The sequence below is a fragment of the Mobula birostris genome, chromosome 24 (assembly GCF_030028105.1).
Source record: "Mobula birostris isolate sMobBir1 chromosome 24, sMobBir1.hap1, whole genome shotgun sequence".
NCBI classification, from domain to species: domain Eukaryota; kingdom Metazoa; phylum Chordata; class Chondrichthyes; order Myliobatiformes; family Myliobatidae; genus Mobula; species Mobula birostris.
In genome coordinates, this window is record NC_092393.1 from 24,974,798 (window position 1) to 24,995,849 (window position 21,052).

Sequence of the window (21,052 nt, forward strand, 5' to 3'; positions counted from 1 at the left end):
ATGCAGTCATTTAGCCATTGGAAAGTCTGTGTTGCATATTTCAGTCCAAATGTCATGCACGAAAACTCAAAAAGGCCAAATAGGATTATCACTGCTGTTTTGGGAATGCCCTCCAAATACACCAGCACCTGATAGTAGCCCCTAACTAGATCGACTTTGGGAAAAGAGAGCAACTAAAAGAATCATTAGGAGGGAAAAGATGAAATATGAAAGCAGACTAGCAAACAACATCAAAGTGGACAGTAAAGGCTTTTTCAAGTATGTAAAAAATAAGGGAGATGAGAATGGATACAGAACCACTAGAAAATGAGGCTGGAGAAATAATAACGGGCGACAAGGAGATGGCAGATGAACTAAATGAGTATTTTGCATCTGCCTTCACTGTGGAAAACACTAGCAGTGTATCAGATGTTGAAGGGTGAGAGGGAAGAGAAGTGAGTACAGTTACTGTTTAAAGGGAGAAGGTGCTCAAAAAGCTGAAAGACCTAAGGGTAGATAAGTCACCTGGACCAGATGAACTGTACCCCAGGGTTCTGAAAGAAGTAATGGTAGAGACTGTGGGGGCATTAGTATGGTCTTTCAAAAATCATTGGGCTCTAGTATGGTGCCAGAGGACTGGAAGATTGAAAGTGTCACTCCACTCTTTAAGAAAGGAGGAAGGCAGCAGAAAGGAAATTATAGACTAGTTAGCCTGACCTCAGATGTTGGAGTCAATTTTTAAGGATGAGGTATGGAATACTTGGAGACACAGGACAAAATAGGATGAAGTGTCATGGCTTCCTTCAGGGAATATCTTGCCTGATGAATCTGTTGGAATTCTTTGAAGAGATTACAAGTAGGATAGATAAAGGGGATGTAGTAGATGTTGCATATTGGACTTTCAGAAGGTCTTTGACAAGGTGCCACACATGAGGCTGCTTACCTAATTAACAGCCCATGGTATTACAGGAAAGTTCCTGGCATGGTTAGAGCATTGGCTGACTGGTAGGAGGCAGTGAGTGGGAGTAAAAGGATCCTTTTCTAGTTGGCTGCCAGTGAGTAGTGGTGTTCTACAGGGGTCAGTGTTGGGACCATTTCTTTTTATGCTGTGTGTAGATCAATGATTTAGATGATGGAATAAATGGCTTTGTTGGTAAGTTTGCAGATGATACAAAGATTGGTGGAGGGGCAGATAGTGTTGAGGAAACAGGTAGGCTGCAGAAGGACTTAGACAGATTAGGAGAATGAGCTAGAGAGTGACAAATGAAATACAATGTTGGAAAGTGCATGGCCATGCACTTTAGTAGTAGAAATAAATGTGCGGACTATTTTCTAAACGGGGAGAAAATCCAAAAATCTGAGATGCCAAGAAAATAGGGAGTCCTTGTGCAGAACAACCAGAAGATTAACTTGCAGGTAGAGTTAGTGGTGAGGAAGGCAAATGCAATGTTAGCATTCATTTCAAGAGGTCTAGAATACAAGAGCAGGGATGTGATGCTGAGGCTTTATAAGGTACTGGTGAGGCTTCATCTTGAGTATTGCGAACAGTTTTGGGCTCCTCATCTAAGAAAAGATGTGTTGATATTGGTGAGGGTTCAGAGGAAGTTCACAAGGATGTTTCTGGGAATGAAAGGGTTATCATGCAAGGAACGTTTGATAGCTCTGGGCCTGTACATACTGGAATTTAGAAGGATGGGGGTTATCTCATTGAAGCCTTCCAAACGTTGAAAGGCCTAGACAGAGTACATGTGGAAAGGATGTTTTCCATGGTGGGGGGAGTCTAGGACAAGAGGGCACAGCCTCAGGATTGAAGGGTGTCCATTTGAAACAGAAATATGGAGAAATTTCTTTAGCCAGAGAGAGGCAAATTTGTGAAATTTATTACCACAAGCAGCTGTGGAGGCCAGGTCATCGGGTGTGTTTAAGGCAGGACTTGATAGGTTCTTGATTGGACTCAGCATATGAGGTTACGAGGAGAAGGCTGGGGAGTAGGGCTGAGGAGAAGACTTGATGGGTCAAATGGCCTAATTCTGCTCCTATGTCTTATGTCCTTGAGGGTGGTAGCCTCATTAAGACGTCAGTGATCACCACATGGGCGATAGCCTCCATCAGACTAAGGGACCATATGGAGGGGTGAAACCCAGGGGCTATTCATGTTGGCTATCCATGTTGGCAAACTCAGCCTTCACGGTTGCCAGCTTTTCTCTGTCCAGTCTATGCACGCAGGCATGGACTGGCGGGCCAGTTGTGGGAATGTGGTGCTCGACCCCATGTTTTTAATCTGTAGTGGAAAATGTGGAGTTAGTGAGGTTTGGGAATTCGCCCAGCAGTCGAGTAAACTCACATGCAGTGGTGCATGTGCTTGACAGAGACGTTGTGGGGAACTTACTGGGGGAGCAGGGTAATGACCCAAAGTCCTTGACATCCACACTCTGGCAGTTCTTAAGATCAACTCACAGTCCTTGGGCACACAGCAAATCTGCACTGAGCAGTGGTCTGGTCACTTTAGCCAGGACAAAGTCCCATGTGTAACATTGTTCACTGGGGTGAGAAATTGAAAGATCTCTTGGCATCTATAAGTTCTGGCATTGATACCACATCTATTATTCAATTCATTCAAAACGTGTGTAATCATTTCGATGATAGGTTTCCTGATGACAAGTTTATAGAATGGCAAGCTTTTGACCCTGTGGCTATTGCAAATGCAACCAATTCTGAATTAGGACACAAAAATTTTGTATTACTGACAAAAAAATACTCAACTAGTATTATGAACTATTATGAAAGTGTTGGCTTGAAACATCATAGCAATACTGTGATTTCAAATTTGTCTTTTCTGAGAAACTTAAGACTGGTTCAATTTAGGCATTGACTGTTATGTTGAACTATGAATATTCACTCTGAATATTCATAATATGCCTATTACAAAAAAAATTATGTGGGATCACCCAGTGGCCACCCATTTTAACTTAGCTTCCCATTCCCATTCTGAGATGTCAATCCATTGCCTCCTCTACTGTCGCAATGAGGCCAGACTCCGGTTGGAGGAACAACACCTAACATTCTGTCTGGGTAGCCTCCAACCTGATGGCATGAATATTGATTTTTCAAACTTCCCATAATGAACCCCCCTCACTATTCCCCATGCCCTTTTTCCTCTCTCACCTTATCTCCTTGCCTGCCCGTTGTCTCCCTCTGGTGCTCCTCCCCTCTTTTCTTTTTCCCAGGGCCTTCTGTTCTATCCAATCAGACTCCCCATTCTCCAGCCTGTATCTCTTTCACCAATCAACTTCCCAGCTCTTTACTTCACCCTCCCCCTCTGGTTTCACCTGTCACCTTGTGTTTCTCCCTTCCCTTCCCCCATCTTTTAAATCTACTCATCAGCTTTTTTCCTCCAGTCCTGCTGAAGGGTCTTAGCCCGAAACATCGACTGTACTTTTTTCTGTAGATGCTGCCTGGCTTGCTGAGTTCCTTCAGCATTTATGTGCGTGTTGCTTTGATATCCAGCATCTGTAGATTTTCTCTTGTTTGCGATCCAATTGCTAAATTGAGATCTTTGGGACAGACACAGTTTAACATGGAAAGTTTGCTGGGATGTCAGAATCAGGTTTATTATCACCGGCATGTGTTGAGAAATTTGTTAACTTAGCAGCAGTACAATGCAATATATGATAATATGGAAAGAAAAAAATAAGTAAATCAATTACAGTAGATATATATATATATATATATATATAGAGTGCATTGGTTCAATCACAAACAAGAGGAAACCTGCAGATGCTGGAAATCCAAATACCACACACACAAAAAAATGCTGGAGGAACTCAACAGGCCAGGCAGCATCTGTGGAAATGAGTACAGTTGACGTTTCATCAGGCCAGGAGAACGAAAAAACTTCCAGTAATGCCCCCCTGCCCCGACCCGAATCCCGTAACTGCCTATCACCTCCCTTCGGTGCTCACCCTGAGACCTCCAATCTCCCCTCACCAATCAGACTCCCCCCCCCATCCAGCCCTGCATCCCCCTAGCTTCCACCCCACGCCTCCCCCCAGCCCCAACCACCACCCCATGCTTCTTCTTCCCCCCTCCCCCTCCAACTCTGACCCCTCCATCCTCTCCTCCCCAGTGCCGATGTAGCATCATAGAAAACATTCTTCTAGGGTGCATCACAACCTGGTATGGAAGTTGTCCTGTCCTGTCCTATGGAAGACCAGAAGAAGCTGCAGAAGAACGTGAACACAGCGCAGCACATCACACAAACCATAGAACCATAGAACCATAGAAACTACAGCACAGAAACAGGTCTTTTGGCCCTTCTTGGCTGTGCCGAACCATTTTCTGCCTAGTCCCACTGACCTGCACACGGACCATATCCCTCCATACATCTCCCATCCATGTATCTGTCCAAATTATTCTTAAATGTTAAAAAAGAACCCGCATTTACCACCTCGTCTGGCAGCTCATTCCATACTCCCACCACTCTCTGTGTGAAGAAGCCCCCCCAATGTTCCCTTTAAACTTTTCCCCCCTCACCCTTAACCCATGTCCTCTGGTTTTTTTCTCCCCTTGCCTCAGTGGAAAAAGCCTGCTTGCATTCACTCTATCTATACCTGTCATAATTTTATATACCTCTATCAAATCTCCCCTCATTCTTTTACGCTCCAGGGAATAAAGTCCTAACCTATTCAACCTTTCTCTGTAACTGAATTTCTCAAGTCCTGGCAACAACCTTGTAAACCTTCTCTGCACTCTTTCAACCTTATTTATATCCTTCCTGTCAAAACTGAACACAATACTCCAGATTCGGCCTCACCAATGCCTTATACAACCTCATCATAACATTCCAGCTCTTATACTCAATACTTAGATTAATAAAGGCCAATGTACCAAAAGCTCTCTTTACGACCCTATCTACCTGTGACGCCACTTTTAGGGAATTTTGTATCTGTATTCCCAGATCCCTCTGTTCCACTGCACTCCTCAGTGCCTTACCATTAACCCTGTATGTTCTACCTTGGTTTGTTCTTCCAACGTGCAATACCTCACACTTGTCTGCATTAAACTCCATCTGCCATTTTTCAGCCCATTTTTCCAGCTGGTCCAAGTCTCTCTGCAGGCTCTGAAAACCTTCCTCACTGTCCACTACACCTCCAATCTTTGTATCATCAGCAAATTTGCTGATCCAATTTACCACATTATCATCCAGATCATTGATATAGATGACAAATAACAATGGACCCAGCACTGATCCCTGTGGCACACCACTAGTCACAGGCCTCCACTCGGAGAAGCAATTCTCTACTACCACTCTTTGGCTTCTTCCATTGAGCCAATGTCTGATCCAATTTACCACCTCTCCATGTATACCTAGTGACTGAATTTTCCTAACTAACCTCCCATGCGGGACCTTGTCAAAGGCCTTACTGAAGTCCATGTAGACAATATCCACTGCCTTCCGTTCATCCACTTTCCTGGTAACCTCCTCGAAAAACTCCAATAGATTGGTCAAACATGACCTGCCACGCACAAAGCCATGTTGACTCTCCCTAATAAGTCCCTGTCTATCCAAATGCTTGTACATTCTGTCTCTTAGTACTCCCTCCAATAACTTACCTACTACCGACGTTAAACTTACCGGCCTATAATTTCCCGGATTACTTTTCGATCCTTTTTTAAACAACGGAACAACATGAGCCACTCTCTAATCCTTCCGCACCTCACCTGTAGACAGCGATATTTTAAATATTTCTGCCAGGGCCCCTGCAATTTCAACACCAGTCTCCTTCAAGGTCCGAGGGAACACCCTGTCAGGTCCCGGGAATTTATCCACTTTAATTTTCCTCAAGACAGCAAGGACCTCCTCCTTTTCGATCTATACAGTTTCCATGATCTCACTACTTGTTTCCCCTAATTCCATAGACTTCATGCCAGTTTCCTTAGTAAATACAGATGCAAAAAACCTATTTAAAACCTCCCCCATTTCCTTTGGTTCTGCACATAGGCGACCACTCTGATCTTCAAGAGGACCAATTTTATCCCTTACAATCCTTTTGCTCTTAATATACCTGTAAAAGCTCTTTGGATTATCCTTCACTTTGACTGCCAATGCAACCTCATGTCTTCTTTTAGCACTTCTGATTTCTTTCTTAAGTATTTTCTTGCACTTCTTATACTCCTCAAGCACCTTATTTACTCCCTGCTTCCTATACATGTCATACAACTCCCTCTTCTTCTTTATCAGAGTTGCAATATCCCTTGAGAACCAAGGTTCCTTAATTCCTATTCACTTTGCCTTTAATCCTGACAGGAACATACAAATTCTGCACTCTCAAAATTTCTCCTTTGAAGGCTTCCCACCTACCGATCACATCCTTGCCAGAGAACAACTTGTCCCAATCCACGCTTTTTAGATCCTTTCTCATTTCTTCAAATTTGGCCTTCTTCCAGTTAAGAACCTCAACCCTAGGACCAGATCTATCCTTGTCCATGATCAAGTTGAAACTAATGGTGTTTTGATCACTGGAACCAAAGTGCTCCCCTACACAGACTTCCGTCACTTGTCCTAACTCGTTTCCTAACAGGAGATCCAATATTGCATCCCCTCTAGTTGGTCCCTCTATATATTGATTTAGAAAACTTTCCTGAACACATTTTACAAACTCTAAACCATCTAGACCCCTAACAGTATGGGCGTCCCAATCAATATATGGAAAATTAAAATCCCCTACCACCACAACTTTATGTTTCCTGCAGTTGCTTGCTATTTCCCTGCAGATTTGCTCTTCCAATTCTTGTTGACTATTGGGTGGTCTGTAATACAATCCCACTAATGTGGCCATACCTTTCCTGTTTCTCAGCTCCACCCATAAGGACTCAGTAGACAAGCCCTCTAATCTGTCCTGCCTGAGCACTGCTGTAATATTTTCCCTAACAAGCAATGCTACTTCCCCACCTTTCATTCCTCTGCCTCGATCACATCTGAAACATCAGAACCCTGGAATATTAAGCTGCCAGTCCTGCCCCTCTTGTAGCCAAGTTTCACTAATTGCTATAACGTCATAATTCCACGTGTCAATCCACGCCCTCAGCTCATCCGCCTTCCCCGCAATACTCCTAGCATTGAAATGTATATACCTCAGAAGATTTTTAACCACCACTCACAACCTTTCTATTAGCAGATTTGCTTGAACTTTTAACAACATTTATTTTCACCCCAGCCACACTGTCAGCTCTGGCACTCTGGTTCCCATCCCCCTGCAAATCTAGTTTAAAGCCTCCCCAATAGCACTACCAAACCTCCCTGAAAGAATATTGGTCCCCCTGTAGTTCAAGGGTAACCCGTCTCTCTTGTACAGGTCCCACCTGCCCCAGAAGAAGTCCCAATTATCCTGAAATCTGAAACCCTGCCCCCTACACCAGTTCCTCAGCCACTTGTTCATCCTCCAGAGCATCCTATTCCTACCCTCACTGGCATGTAGCACACCAATCTTCCGTCCTTGGACTCACTTTACACCGCACGCTGTCGGAGCAGTGCTGCCAGGATAATCAAGGACACGGCCCACCCAGCCAACACACTTTTCGTCTCTCCTCCCTCCGGGAAAAGGCTCAGGAGCTTGAAGACTCGTACGGACGGATTTGGCAACAGCTTCTTTCCAACTGTGATAAGACTGCTGAACGGATCCTGACCTGGATCTGGGCCGTACCCTCCAACTATCCGGACCTGCCTCTCGGTTTTTTTGCACTACCTTACTTTCTATATTCTATTTATGATTTATAATTTAAATTTTTAATATTTACTATCAATTTGTACTCCAGGGAGTACAAATCAAATATCGCTGTGATGATTGTACGTTCTAGTATCAATTGTTTGGCGACATAAAGTATAAAGTATAAAGTATCCTGGCCCAAAACATTGACTACGTGCCCCTCCATGGATGCTGCCTGGCCTGCTGAGACTCTGCAGATGCTGGAAATCCAGAAAAATGCACACAAAATGCTGGAGGAACTCATAAGGTCAGGCAGCATCTATGTCAGGGGTTCCCAGCCTGGGGTCCACAGAATCTTTGGTTGATGATAGGGGATAAATTGGAAAACTCTGACCTATGGAGTCAAAATCCCCGGCCTGGACTTATCATGAAAGCTGGCCTGAGGAGGAGAATGGGGAGGAAGAGGCATGGGGTGGCATGTGGGGCTGGGGGAAGGGAGGGATGGGGTGGAGAGCTGAGGGGGAATGCAGGACTGAAGAGGGGAGAATCTGATGGAGGGGCTGTGGGAACTGAGAGAGGTAGGAGAAGCACCTGAGGGAGGTGATGGGCTGGTACGGGGATGGGTGGGAGAGGGAAATGGTGAAGGGGGTGCATTACTGGAAGTTTTTTTTCTCTCCGGTCCTGATGAGGTGTCTCAGCCTGAAACATTGACTGTACTCTTTTCCATTGATGTTGCCTTGCCTGTTGAGTTCCTCCAACATTTTGTGTGTAACGTGGGTTCAATGTCCATTTACAAATCATATGACATCGTAATGTATATAATGATTACCTGAAAAGCATTAGACGTTTTGATATGAGTGCTTTTGGAGGGGGAATTTGGTTATAATTTCTGTCTCTTTGCTGCACACTCCCAGTCAGTAGGTGGCGGTAATGCTTCTAATGACGGTCTGCCAACCGCCATTAAACTTTACGAAAAAAGACCTGGAAGAGCCTTGGCGTCTTCGGGGATCGAGGAGGTAAGGTTCCTGCCGGGCGAGAGGCCGAGGATTCCGGCACCCAACAAGTGAAACACACCCGTTTCTACGGATCCCAGCATCCGTGAAATCCCCGGTGTCTGAGGAGAGAAACAACCCGGTGTCTGAGGAGAGAAACAACCCGGTGTCTGAGGAGAGAAACAACCAGCCGTTGTCTGAGGGTTCGGTGTCTGAGGGGAGAAACTTCCCGCCGGTGCCTGAGGGGAGAAACTTCCCGCCGGTGCCTGAGGGGAGAAACAACCTGCCGGTGTCTGAGGGGAGAAACAACCCGCCGGTGTCTGAGGGTTCCGGCGTCCGAGGGGAGAAACATCCCGGTGTCTGAGGTGCGGGCGTTGCAGCAAAGCCTGGTGTTTGTTTTTTTTTTCTTGGAGGATTGATTCTGGTGTCCGAGTGGCGAGGGGGTGCAAATCCTGGTGTCAGTGGGCCAAGGAGGTCCTGGTGTCGGAGGGCCGGGGTGTGTGCGGGTCCTGGTGTCTGAAGTGAGAAAGGATGTAGATCCTGAGTGCGGGGCAACGTTTAGTGTTTGAGGAAGAGATCTCTGATTGAGGGTTGAGGAGAGCAGATCCGGGTGTTTGAGGGTCAAGAGGTGGTAATTGCTGTCTTTTCTTTTGGGCAGGGGGACAACCTGCAGCCAAGAATGAGCTGGAAGTCAAGCTAAGAGCCTGTGGCCTCAGCCCTAGTCTGGCCACACCATGGCTGTAACAAACCTCTTCTCCCTGGAGCAACAGCTGTCCTGCTCCATCTGCCTGGAGGTCTTCAGCAATCCTGTCAATCTTCCATGTGGACACACGTTTTGCCTACACTGCATCCAGAAAACTTGGGATCAGAATCCCATTGGCTCGGTCAACTTGTGCCCACAATGCCGGGCTGCCTTCACCACCAGGCCCAATCTGCAGAAAAATATTGTCCTATGTGGGATTGTGGATGAGTTCCACAAGATGGGCCAGGCGGCAGCCAGGCTGACTTTGTCACAGGACATCACATGCAATTCTTGCCTCAGTGGGTCCAAGGCAGCAAAGTCCTGTTTAGCCTGCTTGTCTACATTTTGTGAGGTCCATCTGAGGCCACATCTTGAGGACAAGGCCCTTCAAGACCACCAGTTCACTGACCCGGTCAGAGATTTGGACAAGAGAAAATGCAAAGTGCACTCAAAGTTCCTTGAGTTCTTCTGCAAGACCGATCAGATGTGCATCTGTAGTCTGTGCATCCTGCATGCACATCGGGATCACAAAATCATTACCCTGGAAGAGGAGACTGGTGAGAAAAAGGTAAGCCTCACTTATATCCCATTTAAAATGTAGAACAGTATAGTATAGGCCCTTCAGCCCATGATGTTGTGCTGACCTATATAAATCTCCATGACCAATCTAACCCATCCCTCCTACACAGCCCATAACCGTCCCACTTTCTTTCATCCATATACAGGGATGCTGCCAAAAAAGAAATAGCGAAAAAGTTTAAGACTAGCATAATCCTGTAATGCTGAAAGACCAATAAGTCAAACAGGGTTAGGGCAGTATGATAGTGTGGTGATAAGCACAACACTTTACAGTACTGTTGACCAAGGTTCAATTCCTGCCGCTGCTTGTAAGGACTTTGTACGCAATCCTTGTGACTGTGTGGGTTTCCCCTGGGTGCTCCAATTCCCGCCCCCCCCCCACAGTCCAAAGATGTAACAGTTGGTAGGTTAATTGGTCATTGTAAATTGTCCTGTGATTAGGCTAGGATTAAACAGAGGGTTGCTCACTGGTGCGGCTCGAAGGGCCTGTTCCGTGCTTTATCTCAATAAGTAAATAAAAAGGTTTATCTCAAGAAATATTGAGGATTGGATAGTGAAATGTAAACAGGTAAGGTCTTCGGACTATCAAAGGCCTTCTGAAAGTCCAAGTACACACGATCAACTGATTCTTCTTTGTCAATCCTACATGTTATTCTTTCAAAGAATTCAAAAAGATTCGTCAGGCAAGAGTTTCCCTTGAGGAAACCATGGGCTATTTATTTTAACGTGAGCCTCCAAGTACCCCAAAACCACATCCTTAACTATCAACTCCTAACGTCTTCCCAACCACTGAGGGCAGACTAATTGGCCTATAGTTTCCTTTCTTCTGCCTCTCTCCCTTCTTGAAGAGTGGAGTGACAATTGCAGTCTTCCGAAACCATTTGAGATTCTAGTTATTCTTGAAAGATCATTACTAATTCCTCCAAGATCTCTTCAGCCAGCTCTTTCAGAACTTTGGGATGTACACCATCTGGTCTAGGTGACTTATCTACATTCAGACCTTTCAGTTTCCCAAGAATTTTCTCTCTAATAATGGTAACTTCACACACTTCATGACCCTTGAGACCTGGAGCTTTCACCATGCTGCTATTGACTTCCACAGTGAAGACTGATGCAAAATACTTATTCATTTCGTCCACCATTTTCTTGTCCCCCATTACTACCTCTTCAGTATCGTTTTCCAGCATTTAATATCCACTCTTGCCTCTTTTATACATTTTATATATCTGAAGAAACTTTTGATATCTTTAATGTTATTGGCTAGCTTACTTTTGTATTCCATCTTTACCTTAATGATTTTTTTCGTTGTCTTTTATTTTTAAAAGCTTCCCAATCCTCTAACTTTTCACAATCTTTGCTCTATTAAATGCCCTCTCTTTGGCTTTTATGTTGGCCACAGTTGTGTCATATTGCCTTTAGAATACTTCCTCTTTGGGATGTATATATTCTGTGCCTTAATTACTTCCAGAAATTCCAGCCATTGTTGCTCTGCCATCATCCCTGCCAGTGTTCTTTTCCAGTCAATTCTGGCCTTTCTTATGCCTCTGTAATCCCTTTTACTGCACTGTTTTACTGATACGTCTGACTTCAGCTTCTCTTCAAATTGCGGGGTGAATTCAATCATGTTATGATCACTTTCCCCTAAGACTTCTTTTAAATTCAGCTCTCTAATCAATTCTGGTTCATTGCACAACACCCAATCTAGAATCACTGATTCTCTCCTGGGCTCAACCATGAGCTGCTGTAAAAAGTCAGCTCGTAGGCATTCTAGAAATTTTCGCTCTTGGAATCCAGCACCAACCTGATTTCCCCAAACCACCTTCATATTGAAGTCCCCCTTGACTATTGAAACGTTGCCCTTTGGCATGCATTTTCTATCTCTTGTTGTAATTTGTAGGCTATATCCTTACTACTGTTTGAGGGTTTGTATATAACTCCCATGGAGGTCTTTATACCTCCGCAGTTTCTTAGCTCTAGACCACTATGATTCAATATCCTCTGACCCCATGTCACATATTTCTAATGATTTGATTTCATTTTTTCACCGACATAACATTATCCTCTCAGTCTTCCTGTCTGTCTTTTCGACACAATGTGTATCCTTGGACATTGGTTTGCAGCCAAAATCATCTTTCGGCCACGATTTAGTGATGCCTTCAACATTATTCATGTCTTACATAGTTTTCGTTTTCCTTGATTAAATTCATCACCTCTCTCAACATCCAAAGTTCTTTTACATTTCCATCCTTGTTCTTCCTTCTGTTTGGAACATACCTGTCCTGCACTCTGCATTTGGTCTTGAAACACCCTCCACGTGTCGGATGTGGACTTGCCCAAAATCAGCTGATTCCAGTTAACTCTCCCTAGTTACTGCTGAATGCTCTTGTAATTTGTCCTGCTCCAAATTAATACTGTCCCACAAGATTTATACTTATCCTCATCTATAGCTTTCTTAAACCTCAAGGAGTGTGGTCACTGTTCTCTAACTGTTCAGCCAGCCAGGCTTATTACCCAAGACCAGGTCCAATACAGCCCTCCTCTTGGTGGAGTTAAGAAACCCTCTTTGATGCATCTAACAAATTCTGCCCCATCTAAACCTCTTGCACTAAGAAGATATCAGTTTATTGTAGGGAAATTGAAGTGCTCCATGACAATTACCCTGTTTTTTTTTACCTTCCCTTAATCTGCCTGGACATCTCTTCCTCAATGTTCCTGTGACTATCGGGAGGTGTTGGGGGGGGGGTCGGGGGGGGGGGGGAGGATCTGTAGTACAATCCCATCAGAGCGATTGCACTCTTCCTAATTTTAAGTTCTATCCTTGCAGACTCAGTGGATGAGCCCTCCATTATGTCCCCTCTGAGTTCAGCTGGGATGTTGTTCCTGATTAGTAGTGCAACTCTACCCCCCCTCATTCCTTTTACCTCCCTCTCTATCTTTTCTAAAACATGAAAACCCTGGGATATTAGCACCCATTCCTGTTGCTCTCAACCAAGGCTCTGTAATGGCCACAACATTTTAGTTCTGTGTACTGATCTATGCTCTAAGTTCATCACCTTCACCCATAAAACTCCTAGCATTAAAATAGACAAACTTCAAGCTATCCATCTCATCTTATCTATTACTTTGCTCCTGCTTGTTTTTACCAGCCCTGATATCTACCATCCTCTCCATCCCTCCACTTTCTGACCTGATGCTCTGGTTCCCATCCCCCTGCCAAACTAGTTTAAACCTTCCTGAGTAGCACTGTGAACCTTCCAGGTTATTGGTTCCTCTTGTACAGGTCTCCCTGAACGAGAAGAGGTTTCAATGATCTAAGAACCTGAAACTCTGTCCCCTGCACCAGTCCCTTAGCCATTCATTCATCTGTATTGCCATCCTGTTCCTGCCCTGACTAGCACGTGGCTGTTCAACCTCTTTGCTAACTCCCTACACTTCCTGCACAGGACCGCTTCCCTCTTTCTACCTATGTCATTGCTGCCAACGTGCACCATGACTTCCAGCTGCTCACCTTCCTTCTTGAGAACCTACTGCGGCTGCTGTGAAGCATCCTGGGCCCTAGCTCATGGGAGGCAACACACCATCCTGGCTTCTCCTTGGTGGCCACAGAATCTGTTGACTGTCCCTGTTACTATCAAGTCTCCTATTAATATTGCTCTGCCTGACTTTACCCAACCCTGCTGAGCTCAAGAGTCGGCCACAGTGCCACAGGCCTGGCTGCTGCTGTTGTGTGCTGATCGGTCATCTCCCCTGCCCCCAGCAGTATCCAAAGGGGTATGCTTATTCCTGAGGGGAATGGACAGAGGGCAACTCTGCACTGACTGCTTACACTCCTTACTTCAGCAAGCCGTTATATTTTCCAGCAGAATATTGTTTTCCAAGAAATAGCTCTTGACTTCTTCAAAAACCTTTAGGTCTTTGGTATCTGTCTTAAGCTTTCAGGTTAAAGGCATTTCCTCTCTGGCCTGATCATCATTCAGAAGCCTAACATATGTCATCAGACAGACTTCAGTATTATGTAATGTGATTTCGTCAATTTGCAGGGCAAACTTCTTACCGTTGTGCAACTAGTAGTTTCTCCATATCATCTAACATTTCATCAATACTCCTTGATACTGATGAGTTGCTCAAAGGGATGGCTTAAATAGTTTCATTTACACTCTGATTCCTAGCAGTAGAAATTACAACAGAGGCTGCAGACAGAATCAATATATTATATTGATTACTTATATGATATTATAAATTTATATTATGTGGATTGCCAGCTTTTGCAATTCAGTTTGAAATCTCATCAGATGCAAGTAAGCCTCTATCTTGGCTGCCTTTTCACTGAACATTTGCTGTACTGTCGGCCCTGATTGAAAATTATCAAGTAGTTTTTTGAAGTTGTTTGTCTTGAGCTTATGCACTTCCTCACTTTACATGACCGCATGCTTTCATTTGAAAGTGTAGTCATACGAATTAGACACAGTGGCATCGTTTTGTCCCATGGGGATGGAATAAAACCACAGGCAAGGTAATCAATGGAATATTGCTGATATTTTTCTTTGCTGCAGGACCCATGAGTAATCTGATATTAAAAAAATTCAAGAAGTGTCTGTGTGCGCACGTGTGTGTGCGCATGTGTGTATACGCACATAGTAACAACAACACAATTGTGTGAGTAGGCTCTGCCGAAAACTAGTAAACATTGAAGAATTGTAATAAGTGCAACCTCACATGAAAATGTATCTATTGAATATGCATGTGAAAATAAAACTTACCTTTTAGGTAGCTCTTAGATACATGTTGTAAATATTTTTTTAAATTTCCATTTTTAAAAAATGCTATTATATATGCAAATATAAGCACTGCCCCAGATAGACTGGAAAGATCTTAACTCTGTTAAGAGTTGGGAGAGGTTGAACTGCTCTAGGTGCCAAGCTGATTTGGAGAATGGTTTCTTTGGCAGCGAAATCTAGGCCCGAAGCAAATTGCTGGGCAGTGTGTTCTAGGCCCAGAGCAATTTGCCACAGCGGCGTGCAGGTCCTGATACGAGGTATGATTCACTGTTCGGACAATTTAAACACTGGCGCGGATAGACGGGGGGCTCCCCTCTTCATGATGTTGATGCTGTAAGACTGGACCCGGCTGCCGTGCTTTGTGTCTGCAAACTTTGCGACGATTTGCCCCACCAGTATGATGAGCTGAATACAGAGGCTTTGGCCTAGTCCAGGCTGCTCCGGGAATTTGGATCTATTCAATTTGGTTTGGAACGTTGTTGTTGCTTGCTTGTATTGTTTGTATGTTTTGTGCTTTTTTTTCCCTCTTTTTCTGTGCATTGGGGTTTGGACTTTATTTTTTTATTAGGTTCTTTTGGGTCTTTTCCTTTATAGCTGCCTATAAGAGTCAAGTCTCAAGGTTGTATAATTTTTACATTCTTTGATAATAAACGTACTTTGAAGCTATGAATTCTATGTGGCAATAAAAAGTGTGTACTCACCAAGTAAAATGAATTGAACTCTCTTTCAAAATATGATAAGTATCAGGGATTTAATGGAAGTTGTGGTGGTAGATACTGATGCAGTGGTTGATACTGATGCAGTGGTTGACTTTATGCGTTCTCACCTCTACAGCTTAGCTGTTTCTGACAGTGACCCCACTGCACTAACTGTAGCCTTCATGTCATGTTTTATAAGTCTTAACACGCATGGGTCAGTGGAAGGCAAACAGAACTAGCCTCCTGCTGCATGCTTGGTGATTGGCCTTGCCCGATCTTCAGTCTTTTTATGATAGTCATAATGGTTTTAATTAGATTAAAACTACAACATGAGCCATGCCAGACTTTCCATATAATCCCTTCTGATAAAGTCTTTGATATGGAAACAAAATAACTTCTGTCATCGTTTCAGTTGGAATTAGATGTGGATGTTTCTGTATTAATATGTAGTTATCTATAACAAAGTAATGGTAATCACTGTTGGGGCATGCCTGGCTGTTCACTGTCTAACCAGTGATATGGGGGCGGATGTGAAGCGGGGCACAGTAAGCCATTCTGGAGGGTGTGAGTGGTGATTAATTTCCTCTCCCTCCCTTCCCCCATCCCAGTTTCACTCTGCCCCCTCCTCCAGCTGCCTATCATCTCCCTCATGGTTCTGCCCCTACTACTACCCATTGTGTTTTCCCTTATTCCTCCTTCACCTTTCCTGCCTATCACCTTCCTGCTTCCCCTCCCCCACCCCTTTATCTTTCCCCTTACTGGTTTTTCACCTGGAATCTACCAGCCTTTTCCTTCCCACCCTCCCCCCACCTTCTTTATAGGGCCTCTGCCCCTTCCCTCTACAGTCCTGACAAAGGGTCTCGGCCCGAAACATTGACTGTTCATTTCCACGGATGCTGCCCGACCTGCTGAGTTCCTCCGGCGTTTTGTGTGTGGTCAAGTAGGAGCAGACATAACTATTGACATGCACCACCCCTTCCCCACATACATAGGCTAAGCTGTTTTTCTGCCTTTAACATCAACTAGCATATTTTCCCATTCATTTCATTCAGGGTTCAAACTAAATTACATATGTTCATTTATTTCTTACTTGTATATTTCAGTAATATTTCATTAAAACTGTAAACTTACCGTGGCCCATTCATTAACTCCTATGGCCCCTACGAAACCTGGCATGGCTCGCTGGGGCCCACATTGATAACCACTGACCTAGTTCACTTACTCGGCCTTTTCTCTCCAAGCTTGTTATACCTTTGGTTCTAACTTTTCAAGTATAAGTTTTATAATCAAATACATGATTCCAGGCAGCTCAGCACCTTTAGCTTCTGCCTGTTCTTGCCTGTTCTTGCCTGTTGAGCCAAAGCCTCCCATTTCAACAATTGCCATTTCCACAATAGCTGAACTGCTTAATCCTAACTACTTTCTATTGAGCCTTGCTAAGTTATAAATAACCTGAGCAATCTTCTGCTCCACAGAAAGTCCCGGCATGCCCAGCTCGCTTTTTAAAACCATTGTGTAAAGTCCACAAAGAACTGTCTCCAACACTCTCTGTATCTCCTGCTCTGCAGAAAGTATTGAGAAGCCGTGCTTGCTTTTTAAAATTGACGCACAAAGCCCACAAGGAACTGTCTCCAACCCTCTGCAATCTCCCGCTCCGCAGAATGTCCCAACAATCCCCAAGTGCTTTTTAAAACTGGCGCGTAAAGTCCACTAGGTACTCTCTCCATCTCCTCCCATATCCCAGAAATATGCCCTTTGTTAAATTAACAAGTGACTGTAAATTATTCTCAGTGAGGGTGGGTGCCAGGGAATAACGGGAATTTGTTAGAGATATGTAAGTGAAAACAGTGCCTATTAAAGAGTATTCGTCTCCCTAGGAAGTTTTCATGTTTTATTGTTTTACTACATTGAATCACAGTGGATTTAATTTGGCTTTTTTGTCACTGATCAGAAAAAGACTCTTTCGTGTCATAGTGAAAACAGGTCTCTACAAAGTGATCTGAATTAATTACAGACATAAAACACTAAATAATTGATTGCATAAGTATATATCCTCTTTAATATTACACATCAAATCATCACTGGTGCAGCCAGTTAGTTTTAGAAGTCATATAATTAGTGATTAGAGATCAGTTTTGTGCAGTCAAGGTATTTCAATGATTATAGTAAAAATATGCCTGTACCTGGAAGGTCCAATTGCTGGTGAGTCAGTATCCTGGCCAAAACTACATCATGAAGACAAAAGAACACTTGAAGCAACTCTGTAAAGGTTATTAAAAGTATGGGTCAGGAGAGGGATACAAAAAGAATTCCAAGTCATTGAATACAGTTAATTCAATCAGCAAGCTGTGGAAAGAATATGGCACAGCTGTAAATCTGCCAAGGCCGTCCTCAAAAATGGAGTGACCATGCAGGAAGGGGAATAGTGAGGGAGGCCATCAAGAGACCTATGACAACTCTGGAGGAGTAACAAGCTTCAGTGGCTGAGATGGGAGGGACTGCATACAACAACTGTTGCCCAGGTGCTTCACTAGTCACAGCTTTATGGGGAAAGTGGGAAAGAGAAAGCCACTGTTGAAAGAAACTCACATGAAATCTGGGTTAGAGTTTTCCAGAAGGCATGTGGGAGACTCTGAAGTCAGCTGGAAGAAGGTTCTATGGTCTGATGAAACCAAAATTGAGCTTTTTAGCCACCAGACTAAATGCTATGTTTGATGTAAGCCAAGCACTGCACATCATCAAAAATACACCATCCCTACTGTGAAGCATGCTGTGGCTATATCATGCTTCACTGCAGCAGGCTCTGGAAAGTTTGTGAAGGTAGAAGGTAAAAATAAATGGAGGAAAATACAGGGAAATCCTGGAGGAAAACCTGATGCAGTCTGCAAGAGAACTGCAACTTGGGAGAAGATTTGTTTTCCATCAAGACAATGACCCCAAGCATAAAGCCAAAGCTACACAGGAATGGCGTAAAAACAACAAGGATGATGTCCTGGAGTGGCCAAGTCAGAGGCCTGACCTGAATTCAATTGAGAATTTGTGGCTGGACTTGAAAAGGGTTATTCACTCATGATCCCCATGCAATCTAACAGAGCTTGAGCAGTTTTGTAAAGAAGAAAGGGGGAAAACTTGCAGTGTCCAGATGTGTAAAGCTGATAGAGACCTATCCACACAGACTCAAGGCTGTAATTGCTTCTGAAGGTGCACCTGCTAAATGCTGACATGAAGGGGGTAAGTAAATAAGCAAGTAATTATTTTGTGTTTAATAATTGTAATAAATTTAGACCAGTTTGTAGAAATCTGTTTTCACTTTGATGCAGAAGAGTCATTTCTATTGATCAGTGTCAAAAAAGCCGAACTAAATCCACTGTGATTCAATGTTGTAAAACAATAAAACATGAAAACTTCTGGGGGGGGGGGAGGTTGTGGGTTAATACTTTTATAGGCACTGTAGGTTACAGAGAAATTAGTGGGGAATTGGATTGGTAAAAGAAAAATTTATTATCGACATATATATATATAGTACCATATACTACCTTGAAATTCATTTTCTTGCAAGTATTTACAGATAAAGAAATACAACAGAGTTTATGAAAAACTATACATAAAGATGAGATTGCGCAGAGCTAATGTAGATTTGATTGGCTTAGTGGCTTCCTTTGCCATAAAGAAATACACATGCACAACTTGGATGTCTGTGACCATTTGTATTCCTCATTCAGTCTCAGGCTATGTCCACAATAGACCGGATAAATCCGTAACTGAAGCTTTTTCTCTTCATTTTGACCCTCTGTCCACATTGAAATGGTGTTTTCCGCCCCTGAAAACAGAGCTTTTTAGAAACGCTCTCCAGCGTGAATAAATTTGAAAATGCCTAAAATCCAGTGTAGTGTGTAACCGGCTATTTTTAAAACCGCTGTCATGACGTGCCGGAACAAATGGTAGTGGCAGCGTGGCATTTCATTGTTTTCTTGAACGCAACCTCCAACACCACAACAATATCTGACAATAGATGTGTAACAGCCTAATGTAACATTGTGTGGAAATACAAGATAACGCTGATGCAGACATGTTTTATACATTTAACAAGGTGCTTTATTAATGTATTACTTGTGCAAACATTCAATAGATGCAATTGTCACTTTTGCCCAGTAACTTGTTTTATTGCACATGTTAAATACAGCAAAATAATACACAAAGACATGGCAAAAGTAAAGGCAAACAAATGAGGTAACAGCAAATTTCACTTTTGCCCAGTAACAAGCCTTATTGCATTTAGTTGTAGCTGTCGTCCCTTTCATCAGTGAAGAAACTACGGTTGTAGGAAATGTTTCTGGACAAACGCGCACCAAGTCTTTCGTTTGGCAATTTCCTTTTAAGTTTTTCTAGTCTGTAACTGGACAAACGCGCACCAAGTATACCATTTCCTCTTCGCTTGTTTTCTGTGTGTCCTGCGCGTTCCCAGTTGGAGGAGATTCGCCCAAATAATCCGTTTTAATGTGGACAGAGGTATTTTCAAAAAGGCCTAGTGTGGACGCCTGTTGTTTTTTCGCGAAACCGGCATTTTCAAAATTATCCGGTCTAGTGTGGATGTAGCAGTTTTATCCGAACCATTCATGTGTCTCCCTGTCTCTCCACCCTGTGCATACTCCACCATCTTAAACTATTTGTTTTCATTCTTTCTACATCCCTACCTTCTGAGCTCTGACTCCTCCATCACAACCTTCTCCTGGCTACAACAGAGGCTTCTTTGGACCTACAGATGCCACTCTCCTAACACCTCTGAGCTGGTTCCATTGCTCATTACCCTTCCCTTATTACCAAGCACCCTGTCTCCACCCTCCTCTTTCCCTAACTCAACTCTGTTTGCCTAGTTTTTTCCCCTCTTTCATTTCTAGTTATGCACTATGAGTGTCTTTCTCAACACTACTTCTCACTTGTATATTCTGGGTATCGGAGAGGAGGCCTCGATGCAGGGTCTCAGCCTGTAGTATTGGTCATCCATTCTGCTGCTTGCTGCTCTGAGTTCTTCCACCACTTTGCTTTTTGCTTCAGTTTCCAGCATCTGCAGCTGCTCATGTCTCCAACGCCTTTGAAAACATATTTGGATCACTCATTTTCACTAGCAAAAAAATACAGTGCTTAGTTATTTAAAGCCCTTCACTGAGTGAGCAAATGGCCTAACCCAGTACAATAAGAAATTTGAGCGATGTTTCCTTCAAATGTTTCCATGCACTTTGTGTGACTCGTATGGTAATTAGATCATTGAAAGCTGCATCGTTCAAAAGAAAAACAAAGGGTGATTGCAGCTTTTATTTAGTGAGTTCATTGTGATTTAAGACTAATATATTTAAATTGACATCTTTTGGCACATTTATTGCGTTTAGATAAATACTAAAAATGTGATTATATTCTCTATTCAGAATCTTCTTCAAGAAGAAAAACTAAGAAGGCAAAACCAAATTGAAGATATTAATATAGCAATTCTTAAATTAAAGGACAATATCACTTCTATCAAAGTGAGTATCAGTTAAAAGTACAGTAGTAGTTCTGTTCCTTGTTTCTGTTCTGAGTGTAC

The 21,052-nt window shown here is 43.3% G+C and overlaps 1 protein-coding gene across 4 annotated transcripts in view; it reads left to right on the forward strand.

Annotated features, from left to right (window-relative positions):
- Positions 1–8,635: 8,635 nt before the first annotated feature.
- The window catches only part of LOC140187064 (E3 ubiquitin/ISG15 ligase TRIM25-like), a 47,225-nt gene continuing 34,808 nt past the window's right edge, over positions 8,636–21,052 (forward strand). For 3 of the 4 annotated variants that reach the window (XM_072241985.1, XM_072241988.1, XM_072241987.1), the window contains exons 1-3: positions 8,636–9,042; positions 9,336–9,987; positions 20,898–20,993. In XM_072241985.1, the coding sequence (XP_072098086.1) occupies positions 9,412–9,987; positions 20,898–20,993 (672 nt within the window). In that variant the 5' untranslated portion in view covers positions 8,636–9,042; positions 9,336–9,411. The remainder of the gene's footprint in view (positions 9,043–9,335; positions 9,988–20,897; positions 20,994–21,052) is intronic. The other variant, XM_072241986.1, reaches the window with a different exon arrangement.